Raw genomic sequence first — 13,033 nt, 5'->3', positions numbered from 1 at the left:
TTTGATCAACTTTTTGTAGGACCAAGTTGGGTTTTGTTGAAAATATTTAATAATTTTAGTACACACATTTTTCTCGTCACTCATTTTAATCAGATTAACAACAAATGAACATAATTGATATTAAAAATAATAACTAACAAAATACTTTTCGATCTCTCTCCTTTTCGATCACTCTCCTTATGTAGTATTTTTCATTTGCAGTGTCTGAAGTATCAATGCTGATATTAACGAGGTCAATATATTCAATCAATATCACCATATTCATAGATAGTTAGGCTGATCTATAGGAACCTAGCAGTAGCAGGATCTAAAAGTTCTCAATGAACAACAAGAATTAGCAAGAGCCGGAGCGGATTTTGGTACGGACATTGACTGCGAGAATATACACATCGGCTTCTTTATATAAGACGATAACGAATAAATTCCAACCTTGAACAATTCTAAGAATTAATACAGACGAAATCCTAATGGGAATATATGAGGAATTAGGTGCGAGAATATGTATAGGAATTATGCCTGCACTATCAGGGAATTTGCTTAAATAGTTTGGCTCTTAAAATATAGAGAACTTGAAGAGTATGCACCCATTGGAAATAGTAAAATACATGAAGCTAGCAAAACTTGCTAGACTGTACCTATGAAGATCATTGAAAATGATGGAGGAGTCACTACTGATCAATGTAAATGGTCTTTTAAACTACACACAATGTGTGATCCTCCATAAACCTAACCTTACCTGCACAGAGAAAACAGATTCGTACTCACAACCGAATTTGTCGCCAATCGAATTTTGTCGGTTGCATGTACTATCGTATAATTCGGTTGAAATTACTGAATTTATATGGTACTCGTAACTGAATTCCAAAACAATTCGATAGCATTTAGTCAGTAACTATTGTGAATTCATACATTTAAAATAATTTGACATTTTTTGTTATTTCTACATACATATGTATGTAATTTATTTCAAAGGAAAGATAAATTATTAAAAATACAATATATAGTTTCGAAACATAATTAGTATATTAGTGTATATGTTCATATGTTAGTAACTGGATGTTATCCACCTTCTGGCGATTGTTGGAGGAACCATTTGCAGCAGTTTCAATACACATTATAGACCTTTGCGAAAAATTTCCTTTGTTTTTTAAAAACAGACTTTCTTATATTCTTCTCAATTTCACAGACACTTTCTTATATTCTTCTCAATTTCAATATATCATTGTATAATTTAACTCTGCTAGCGAAGTACCTCAGTGGTCCAGAATTGGAAAAGTTGACTGCAGTTCATCTGCACAGAATTTTTAACAGCAAAAAAAGTATTATTGCAAATATCTTTAAGTAACGATTTTCTTACCGTCGTGACACTCATCAACAAGTTAGACAATTGTATTTCAGAACCTTTTGGTAGCATCTCCTTAATGGAAATATGTATGTAGATTTGTACTTATTTTTATATAAAAAACGGTTTTGAAGGTTGTTTCCATATACATACATATTTAGAAATATAATTGAGCAAAAGACTCTTTTTTCAGCGAATTTTTGGGACCATCAGTTTCAATTATAGACTGATATAATATTTGTTTCTTTTTGTAGTAAATTTATTTAAAATTTTACGAATATTATTTTTAATATTTTTTATTTGTCTAGAAAATGTCAAACATTTCAATACCCAATTTTCGGTTGAGAACCAAAAATAATTATAAATGAATTGTTCAATTGTTATACAAAATTAATGATTTCAATAACCAATATTCAGTACTGAGTCTTTATATACTAAATTTAATTCGGTAGTCATTTTCAACATTTTCAAATAAATTTCATAAATACATAAATTGGTTTATGTAACTAAATTTTCTATTGTAGAATTTATTATTCCATCCCAATTATGTTTTATATATTAACAATACAGATTATTAGTTGCATTTCTAAATTGTTGATAATTGAAATAAAATCTTAGTTATTATTATTAAATATTAATAATTGTAACTGTTTTCCAACCAATCTGTTTTCTGTGTGTGGTTAATCGGATTATTAAAATTGTATATGATCGATCGAATATGAGTAATAATTCTACCAAAAAAAGTTTTCTGCAGAGGAACAACGTCTGCCAACATTTCTGCTCCAAATTATATTGGTCCGTGAAAACATAAACCCCGAACTATTGTCATGCATAGTATCGATTGTGTCCCATGTCAATCGAATTAAGGTACAACTCCTTGTTGGATTGGCGTCAACTCCTCAACTGTTCAGGACTTAGCCATGAAAGGGAGCTCGAATGGATGTGTCCCCATGCTACCTACAGCTACTAAACTAATCGATTATGTTATAGGAGCAACTCCAGCAATTGCAATATGTATCTGCAGAAGCAACAACAACTACCGCTTCACAACAATTGCACCTTCGCTTCGGAATGACCCAAGTTTCACTCGACAAACAATTATCAACAGGTCAACATAAACTTCAGTATTATAATATACTACAGCGGAGCTATAACTTCCGGCATATCTGCTCCGAATTCAATTGGTCCGCGCCGGAATTGAAACAAATTCTGGACCATGCTCCCGCACAGTACGGATTGTGCTCAATCTCGACCAAATTAAGGTACAACTCCTGATAGGGCTGATATCCCCTCAGAATCTGTTCAGGTCTTAACTATGAAAGGAAGTTGTCAAATAGTTTTGTCACCCCAATCCGCCAACAGCAACCGACATTCGCCACTTTACCAACCTTTCCACTGCAATTGTAAGAACCCAGCGTTTATAATATCAGACACAACACTCATCGCACAGTGGTTTAGAAACTTTTTTTTTGGAAATAATTCGGTATCTTGGGAACTCGAAAACACCTCAGCTCATACCTCATTGGTATGAGCTGAGGTATGAGCTGAGGTGTTTTCGAGTTGATATACGTTTGTTCAGCTTCCTTGGGCGAACGTGGGCCAGTGCGTAGCCCCTCAAAGTTGGTCACTTCGGGTCTCAAATTTATTAAAAAAATCGCCAAAAATTTTATTTTTTAATTTTTTATTTTCAAATACTGAAATTCCTAAAACGGGGAAAATGTGTTCCAAAAACTGAGTTTTTTTTAGAAAAGTACCTACTGTGACGTTATTTACCATGTGATAGTAAAAATACTTAGTACGTATTTAAAAAACATATGGTGCTTTGCCTTTTTAGAATTTTTTACTCAAACCGAAATTTTTTTTTTAAATTGGCCAAGTTTGGATAGGACTGGGGGTGGTATTTAAGTGAGCCAAGTTCTTCTTTACACGCTTTTGCATTAAGTTATCTTTCCGGATAATATAAAAATTGTATATAGTCCCGAAGAAATTTTTTTTCTACAAAAGAAAAAATATATGGGCTTTTTTGGGGAAAAACGTAAAAAATGCGGTCCTTTTTACAAGTTCCAACTATGGATGCGTATAACTTTTTATACGGAAGAGATAACTGTTAGCAAGTTGCTTTTATTTTAAAATAGCTGATATTTTAAAAATAAATTTCGACCCTCCGTAGGCCCGCCATATCTAAAAAACCATAAAAAGATCTAGCAAAATTAAAAATAATAAATCAATAAACCTGAATATCTCTTCAACTAATAGATATAACACTTGTAAGCCTATTTTTTGTAGATCTTCTCTAGGACTATTTACATATATTCAAAATTTCAGCTCATTCGGATCATGAATGGATTTTTGGCGATTTTTTTAAAAAATTTGATACCCGAGGTGTCCAACTTTGAGGGTCTTCGTACTTGCCCCCATTAGCGCTAGGAAGCTGAACAAACGTAAATCAAATTAAAAACACCTCAGCTCAAACCATGTGAAATTTCGTAATAATGTCTCCAATAGTTCCCTAGATACCGAATTATTTCCAAACAAAAAAGTTTTTAAACCACTGTGCATCGCCGCTCCCACAACAAGGAACGACCCTAGTCTTATTCAGCCAAAAAGCTTGCCTATTCAGTAACAGTTGTATGAACAGTAAGTTTTTTTTCCCCAGGGAAGAACTTCCGACGACAACAGCCCTGTTACAACAATCGTCGTTGCTCACATCCTGGATTGAATTACGAAGACCTGAGGTGATATACTACAGTTGAATTTTATTAGCCTCCAAGCCAAAATAACTGAGTTACACGTCCAAGAGACAAAAGTGACGAGCAATTCGAAAAGAAAATAATTTTTGCGAATTATTACTGTGATGAAAAATTGATCCATTACGATAGGAGAAAGTATGTGAAGCCCGGCCAACCAACCGAATCGATGCCAAAGGGAACCTGTACCAAACGCAACTGATTCGTTTGAAGCGAGTATTAGCCGAAAAACGCCCAGAATATGTAGCCAGACGTGAAACCGTCCTACTACTATTTGTTTCGATCAATGCCTGGTCCGACTACTATTTGCTTCGATCGATGCAGAACGCCTTTTCTGGGATACGTTTAACTTCAGAACAGAGTATCCGATATTGGTCTCAAAAGATGAGCAGTTCGTTTGGCTCGGAATCCATATCTTGCCAGATAGATGGAAAAGGTCATAACTAACAATGACCAATATTTTGAATGGATTTATATTGTACAAATGTTTCAAAATTTAAAAAAAAAACGTATTTTTAAGTCATACACACAATATAAATAATTACAGTGAATATACAACTATATTTTTTTTTCTCTGGGTGTCATGGATTGTGATAGGAAGCATGAACACTTATTGAATGTCATCAGAGGAGTCAACGTAACTACAACAGTTGGAATCTCCCCCGAGGAAGTGATTTTATATGTAAGATAATATTATACAGAGGGGAAGATCCATGTGAAAGCGGACAGCAGTCGGATTTATCATCTCCGATTTTAATGAAATTTACCACATACATATATACATTTTTCAATGGAAACTCATTCATTGCACGAATGTAGTTCTTTTTGAATTTTTAACACCGAGATCTTTGATCTTTTTACATTGAAATATATTCTCCGAAAACTGACCTTTAACCTTTTGGAAGTAAACTTTTTTATTCACACCATTTTAAGGACAATATCGTTGCCTTTAAAATGGAATCAAAAATTATGTTGGAATTTGAGTAGTTTCAATGTTATGGGCAATTATGTGTATATAATTTTAGACAATTTTAAAAAAATTTTCAAATCGCGATATATTTTAAATGGAATAGGTTTCCGATGAAAAAGTCACTGATTTGAGGAACCCTTTGGAACCATAATACGTGTGGTAAATTTCATTAAAATCGAAGATGTCAAATCCGAAAATAGCAGTTTTCTGTCCGTTTTGATATGGATTCTCCCAGAGGCAAGCGCAGGATCCTTTGGATCAGAGGTCGTATATGGCAGCTTTGAATAATATTCCTTTCGACACCATCGAGTCCGCTATCGCAGGATACCCACGAATATTTTCCTTGAATATCGCCCAGGGAACGTAACAGACACGGAGAAGAACCAGCCGTAGAGAACAAGAGTAGCTCTGGCACAGTTGAGTTCGGGATGGAGCAAAATATTTAGTAGATGCCTAGTGATCCCGCATAGACCTTGTCCTCCCCGAGGTCCACATGGCACCCCCACATATTCCACTGCTAACCCTATTACATTTTGACCAATGGATTTGTGGACTAACACGGTAGAAGAAGCACAATTGCTTGACCTTGACCTGAATCCAGAACCACGGATTAGAAAATTATATTGTTATAGCTGTTAGTTACAATAACACAAAATCAAGACCAAACAATTATGCAAAACGTATTTCCTTCTCTATTTGGATGCCAAACTTAAAAAGATCGAACTAGTAGTTTGGTAGTTATATTTTTTTTTTTTTAATTAAAATAGTTTTCCTAAATTTTTGTAGTGACTTATTAAACTACCTTAGTTTATATATATATGTATACATTTCTGTGTATGTTCCTGCATGTATGAATGTGTTTATATTTCTTAAAAAGTGTTGAAATATGCATGAATAAGAATGTTGATAGAAAGGAAAAGCATATCCTGTCCGTCCGTCTTGTTAGATGTATCTGTGTTATGAAAAATACAATAAAATTGTAGCTGTTGTTTTTGTTACTTTTTGTTATTGCATACAATGCGTAATACTCAAGGCTAAATTGCGTATACAGTGGTAGGAAAAAGTATTCAAACTAACAATTGTGGTAAAAGGCAGATTGATAGTCGTCAAGGCATTCTCAGGAATATAAATTGAATAATATCTACCATAAATGAGGAAAAAGTTTTCGTTCAGATTTTATAAGATTTAATATAAAGTATACGTATACGTATACTATTTCGAAAACTGTAGGTACAACAAATCATTGCCTTAAATCTTCTATATCTATACATAAATTTAAGAAGAAAATAAGGAAAAACTTCAAAGTTTTTTTTTAACATAATAAAACATCAAGAAACATAAAGCAGCAAAATTATATACATGTTTTAAACTGTAAACGCTGTATGTAACATTAAAGGTTAAAGTTCGATTTTTGCGACATGTTTGTTTTTTTTTTTCTTCAGGTGTCAAATATTTTATGGATATACATACTTTTTATCTCTTTGTAGTAGAATAATGTGAGTTTACTTCATACGTTTAGACAAAAGGAAACAAATTGATTAATGATGTAACCTTTTTTGTTCTTGAAAGCAGGCAAACAATGGAGTTCTATTAATGAATATTGAGCTAAATGAGTTGTACCAGAAATAAATTTATAATAAATTATTTACCTGTAGCCAGAAATATTTAAACATGAGAAAAAATTCAACAATTCCCTAAAAAAGCTATAAATAATATTAAAAAAAATGTGAATTTCAAGATTTATGGCCATTGGAAACACATTTAGTGGAAGGCGGATAAAAGCCTTATACGTTATATTCAAAACATTATTCGATTAAGGTTTCCCTGCTTTGACATTTTAGAACAAATAGGCTTAATCCGAAATTTCTAAATTAAATGGTTTGCATTTGGAAGAACCTATCAAGGACATCTATTAAACATTGGACACATTTTTATATTGGAATATGTCTGTATTAATATAATTAAGAAAATAATAATAAAAATATTGTACAATTGTAAACATTTAATTCCAATGGCGTGGTTGGTAATTGACTAAAAATCAATAAATTTTTATTGTGTGATCGCACAGTGGGGCAGAATCAACATTTTTTGGAAATAAATCTGGCATTGGTAAATGGCTGGTCCGATCGGGATAAAATGTGACGCAAGCGTAGCCAAGGAGTATTCGAGTTTAAGTTATTAAAATGGGACCTAAAAATTCCCCAGGTGCGGCGCTATAGAGGCTCAAAGTAGTGTACCTTCGACATGTAAAATTTGTAAACACGTGCCACTTTTTTGAAAGTCCTAAAATATGCTTGTGTGTGCTATTTATCTTTTATAATTTCCGAGTTGTAGGCATTGCAAAATTGAAATCCACTTTTTAAAAATATGGGGCATACTTTTGGGACGAATGGAACCGAATTTTTTTTGAGAGCATATCAATTATGGATCCAAAAATAAACGATTTTCAATTTAAATATTCCAAAAATTGTTTTTTTTTTTTTTTGGGCGGTGACTTAAACTTATTGCAGCAAGGACTCTTGGTCCTGCCATATATCCTTAATTGTGAAAATTCTATAACTTTAGCAAAAATGATCTGATTGTAATTAAACTTGGTATGTTTATTTGTATTTACTGAATAACTTTTTGGGTTGAATAAGCTTTGTCCGTCCGCAGGTCTGTCCATCTCCATCTATCTATCCGGCTGTCCATGTAAATTTGTTAATCAAGGTATATGTCGCAATTTTAAACATGTTCCCATGATATTTGGTCAACATCACTTTTTCGACCTAAGGAAAAATTTTGCTAATTTTGGTCATAATCGGTTGATGATTTCACCTAGCCCCCGTACAAAAGTCCACTCGAGCACAGTGGGGGGAATGAAAAAAAAGTGGAAATAAATTAGTAATTTCTAAACCTACAGTCAAAAGTTAATAAAATTCGACGGCATAGAGGAGATGTAGCTGAGTTTAAGTTTTGAATTTGAACTTTAAAGACTAAGGTAGGGCGGAGCCTCAAGGCCCCAAAATGGGGTATCTCGGGTATATGAAAAATTAAAAATGATGCCAAATTTTTGTACTCGATCTAATTTGAAATCAGCCCAATCATGAATAAAAAATCCGTGGGAGTTTTTTCCCGTTTCCCATTTTTTCTATACAAATTCAGTGTTAAAAATGGGAAAAGGGAAAAAACTCCCGCGTATTTTTTATTCATGATTGGGCTGAATAATTATATAGATGTAGAATCTACAAGAACACTGCTACAAAAAAACATAACTTGAACTATATCTTATCTCTTATAGTTAACGAGATATTCACATATGGAAAATAAAATTTCAAGTTTTTTTAAATTAAAAATATTTTAAAAAGTAGTTTTTAAAAAGTACTTACATTATTATTTAGTTATACAGAAAAGAAAGCCAAAATAAATAATGTGTGTCTATTTTTTCAAAGGTAACATTTTGGGAAGTACTATAAAAGAAAAATAATTTGAAAATTTTTATAACTGCGCGGTCCAGAGCCTTCCGAATTAGACCTATTTTTTGTGTAAATTGAAAATGTATGCTAAATTTACTCCAATCGCATAGCTGCTTTTAAAATAAATAAAACCATTCTTGTATGACCCAATATGTTCTTAAATATCTTGCAAAGAGAATTTATAGACCGGACCTCGGTACAGTCAACAAAATCAAAAATCTAAAAAATACCATTTTTTGGGAATTGTGGGATTCTCATTAACAATTCACAAATTTCTTTCTCTCTTTTGCATTTGAATCAAAAATTTCGATAAAAACAATTCATAAACAAAACATTTATTATATTTTAAAAATTCAAATTTTCTAAAAAATCAGCTTTCATTTTTGATTCCCATATTTTTGAAAAAAAATCTATCAAATTTTTAATTCTTAAAAATTTAATACATTTTTGAAAAGAATGTACAATTTCCTACACGTTGATATATATTAAGATATACTTATATTTTCCAAAAGTCTCATTAATGGATTCAAAATACATAACTCACAATAATTAACTTCATCTTGTAGTGTTCGCTTTTGCTAATGCAGTAGTCGGCAATGCAGTGCACAAAAATATATTAAATAATGGCAAGATTTTATAATTTTTTGGTATTCTTGTTGATTTTGAATACATAAATAATCCATAAGCAAAATATTGAGAGAGATACACAGAAAAAATTATGGCCCTAATTTTGTAAATCACGTCACCAAAGTGATATTTATATGGAAAGCAAAAACAAAATTTCAAAAATTTTAAAAATTTGTTTTTGTTTTATATACAAAATTTTCAAATTATGAAAGGCAAATCAACGCTTGAATTTTCGTGCGTTTGTTCTGTTAAGAATTTGTATATAAAACAAAAACAAATTTTTAAAACTTTTGAAATTTTGTTTTTGCTTTCCATATAAATATCACTTTGTGACGTGATTTACAAAATTAGGGCCTATATTTCAATTGAAACATTTATCCCATATTGAACTGGTTTCAATAATTTCATAATTAAATCAAGTATTCATTTGCTCAAAAACAAAATTTCTTGATATTTTCTATTGAATTTTGTGTTTTGAATTTGATTATTTTGACAATTGAATATACAATTTTCGTTATTGGTTGAATTTCAATAAGTAAAAATAAGCTTTTATTTTAATATTTCTCAAAATAGGTTAATTTTGTTCCAACATTTATTGTTCTAGTGGCTTGAGACACGTTAATGGCCTGGCGATTTTTTAATAACTTTAACATTTTTTAACCAATTTATGTCTTTTATATCTTATTAGATCGACAATTACGTGTACTTTTCGATTCTTTTAAATTAAATTGCAAAAGTAATCACTTAATGCCAAAATTTTTACAAAAACTGATAAAATTGCATTTTTTCCCCTTGTAAATGCACCTCAAAACTTCAGCGTCGTTGCGGCACCAGTTAACGTTACCCTATGATCCTAATATTTTACACAACGTGTTTCTACAATACATATAACCATTCTAGAGGGGGGGGACGGTCAAAATTCGCAATTTTATTTTTTTGGAGCACTCTAATGTACATATTTTGTGTTCAGATCGAGCTCCTTTTCTTGATTAAACGCTTATTGGCCAAGTTATTAGCGAATTTGGATAATTTGAGTTTTTATATAAAAAATTGATTTTTGTTCAGAAATATGAGGGATCACATATAGAGCTCCTTTTCTTTATTAAACGCTTATTGGCGAAGTTACTAATGATTTTATATATTATGTCAAGTTGTTAAAAAAATTTGGATAATTTTTATATAAAAAATCGATTTTTATTCAGAAATATGAGTGATCACAGATCGAGCTCCTTTTCTTGATAAAACGCTTATTGGCCAAGTCATTAACCATTTTAGATATTGTGAGTTTTTATATAAAAAATCGATATTTTGTTCAGAAATATGAGTGATCACAGATCGATTTTCGATTTTTGGCCAGAAATATGAGTGATCACATATAGAGCTCCTTTTCTTGATTAATCGCTTATTGGCCAAGTTATTAGCGAATTTAGATATTTTGAGTTTCAGCGGCTCTAGACATAGATGGTCTTTCCGGATTTTCCTGAAGATGTGAATCGTGTTCCGCTGCTGTTTCAGCAGCTCTTCTTTCCCCGATCTTACGAGATTTGGTTGTGTTTTTACCAATGCCTTTTTATTTGGTGGTATTTTTGTAAATTTTCATTTAAAATAATTTGTAAACCAATTTTATTCTTGCAAAATAGTCCAAAACACTTGTTACTTACTAATTAGATTTAAATTATAGCTTTTTCACTGCAAGTAAAGTAAAGCAAATGCAGTCCGTGACTAAATAAAAACAAATTTTAAGTGTTGGCATTTCCGTCATACATTTAAAAAATTAACATGTTCTACTTTGAGACCCCACAGCGCCGATACAGGGGAAATGTGTGATCCATCTACAAAACATAAACTCGAAAACTTCTCGGCTATATGTGAAATTTCAAGCCAATCGGATCAATTTCTTTGAAATAACAGATTTATTTCCAAAATAGTTTAATTCTCCCCCACTGTGCAATCCCACACACTGTTCCCAAGCGAAAGTTTGTGATTTAATATTAAGAATAGAAGAAAAAGTTTAAATATAAGCGAGAGCTTATTTAAACTTTTTCCTTTTATACGCATTTCCTAAATTATTTATTTGATAAAGGAAAAAAAAACGCACAACTAGACATTATTAAGATATAAAAATTTAATTTAAGAAGCAAGTCGTCTTTCTTTGTATAACAATTGAAATATTCAACGACAAAAAGAAAACAAAAATAAAGTTTTGTTACAAAACAACCCAGAAACTACAATACAACAATAATAATAAATATTTCATATAAAAATATTTCTTTTTTTTGTTTTGATTTCAATTCATTGTTACGGCCGCACATCCGGACACTGGCCATGGTAAATCCGGTAGATCCTTAAGAGACTTGCGTGTTTTTGTGCAAAAAGCTTCCACTCTATTTAAACAACATTTCTCAAACGTTGACACTCCGCCAATAACAACAATACAATGGTCATTAAGTGTGGCAACATCATGGCCATGTCTACAACATGCAATGACAACAAAAACAACATTTGTTTATGGTTTTATGTAGAGAAACAACAACATATAATAACAAACAAAAACAGTTGTGTGAGCGAAAAAAAACCGTTTAATTAATGACTTTTTAATGTTTTTAACATTATTTTTTCTTTTTTTGTGTTGTTCCCCCGTAACTATTGGTTTCTTTCATTTGTGTTTTTAATGATTTTCATTTTTCTGGTTTTAATGGACTTTAATACAACACACATCACAAACACTCACTTACCTGGCTAAATTTAGGTCACCAACATGTTCCCATTTATGTTGTTCAACATTAAATACATCAATATCCGTCAGGGATGTTAGTCCTTCTGGGTGGTCCTTGTAACTAATGCCACCCACCAAATACAGCTGCCCATTTGACATTTTACAAAATTTGCCAAAAAGTCTGAAACAAAAATAAAACATCAAAGAAACAAAAGAACAAATTACATGTTTCTTTAGAAAATAACTTCCAAATCTCTGCAAACAATTTATTAAAGTTTAGATAAGAAACTCAATAAAAATTTCAGTTTAAACATAAAATGTAGCAGTAACTTGCTGTGATAAGAATTATTGGGATAAAATATGAAATAAAAACAAGTAAGATAGCTATATTTGGCTGTGCCGAATCTTATATACCCTTCACCAAATTATACTTCAAAATACAAATTTTAAATATTTTTTTTTAATTTTTTGGAATTTTTTTTTTAAATTTAAATTTTTTTTTTTAAATTTAAAAAAAAAAAATTTTGGTGACAAAAAATTCGGTTTAAAAAATATTTTTTCCGATTTTGACCCAAAGGTCTTTGAAATATCTATCATTAGATATCCATATTGTCTATATAGGTAAAAAATCGAGGTTGTCCTGGTTGTTTCCTCATATCTCAGCCATTTGTAGACCGATTTTGCTGATTTTAAATAGGAAAATTCTCGAAAGCATGTCTGACAGAATTATTGAAGATTTGGATCCCGAAGATATCTGGGGTCTTCAGAAAATTGATTTCAACAGACAGACGGACATGGCTTAATCGACTCCGCTATCTATAAGGATCCAGAATATACAGTGAGCCTCAAAAGTGAGTAAATACCAAAAATTATTTGATTTTTGTTTTAAGATAATGAAAATCCTAAAATCGATGCATCGTTTCAAATTTAAAAGTTTCGGTTTGTTGGAGATTGAGTTGAATAATAGATTCACGCTGTGTAAATGTTATAATGTCAGTGGCAGCCTGGGAACTGTGATAACTCTCCTATGTTTCGCAGTCATATTTTCTAGATTGGATATCGTGTCCCTTACACAGGGTCTACAACTGACATGAAATGCTAAACATTAACACTAACATGATGTTAGTGTTAGCATTTTTCTCATGTTTTAACACGGTGTTTTAACAACTCTTTTAT

The 13,033-nt window shown here is 31.4% G+C and overlaps 1 protein-coding gene across 1 annotated transcript in view; it reads right to left on the bottom strand.

Annotated features, from left to right (window-relative positions):
* LOC135958487 (uncharacterized) overlaps positions 1-13,033 on the bottom strand; it is a 150,576-nt gene that overhangs the window by 106,858 nt on the left and 30,685 nt on the right. Inside the window, exon 12 of the mRNA XM_065509395.1 lies at positions 11,877-12,038. Within this exon, the coding sequence (XP_065365467.1) occupies positions 11,877-12,038 (162 nt within the window). The remainder of the gene's footprint in view (positions 1-11,876; positions 12,039-13,033) is intronic.

The sequence above is a fragment of the Calliphora vicina genome, chromosome 4 (assembly GCF_958450345.1).
Source record: "Calliphora vicina chromosome 4, idCalVici1.1, whole genome shotgun sequence".
Classification (NCBI taxonomy): domain Eukaryota; kingdom Metazoa; phylum Arthropoda; class Insecta; order Diptera; family Calliphoridae; genus Calliphora; species Calliphora vicina.
This window is presented reverse-complemented; position numbering and strand designations above follow the sequence as displayed.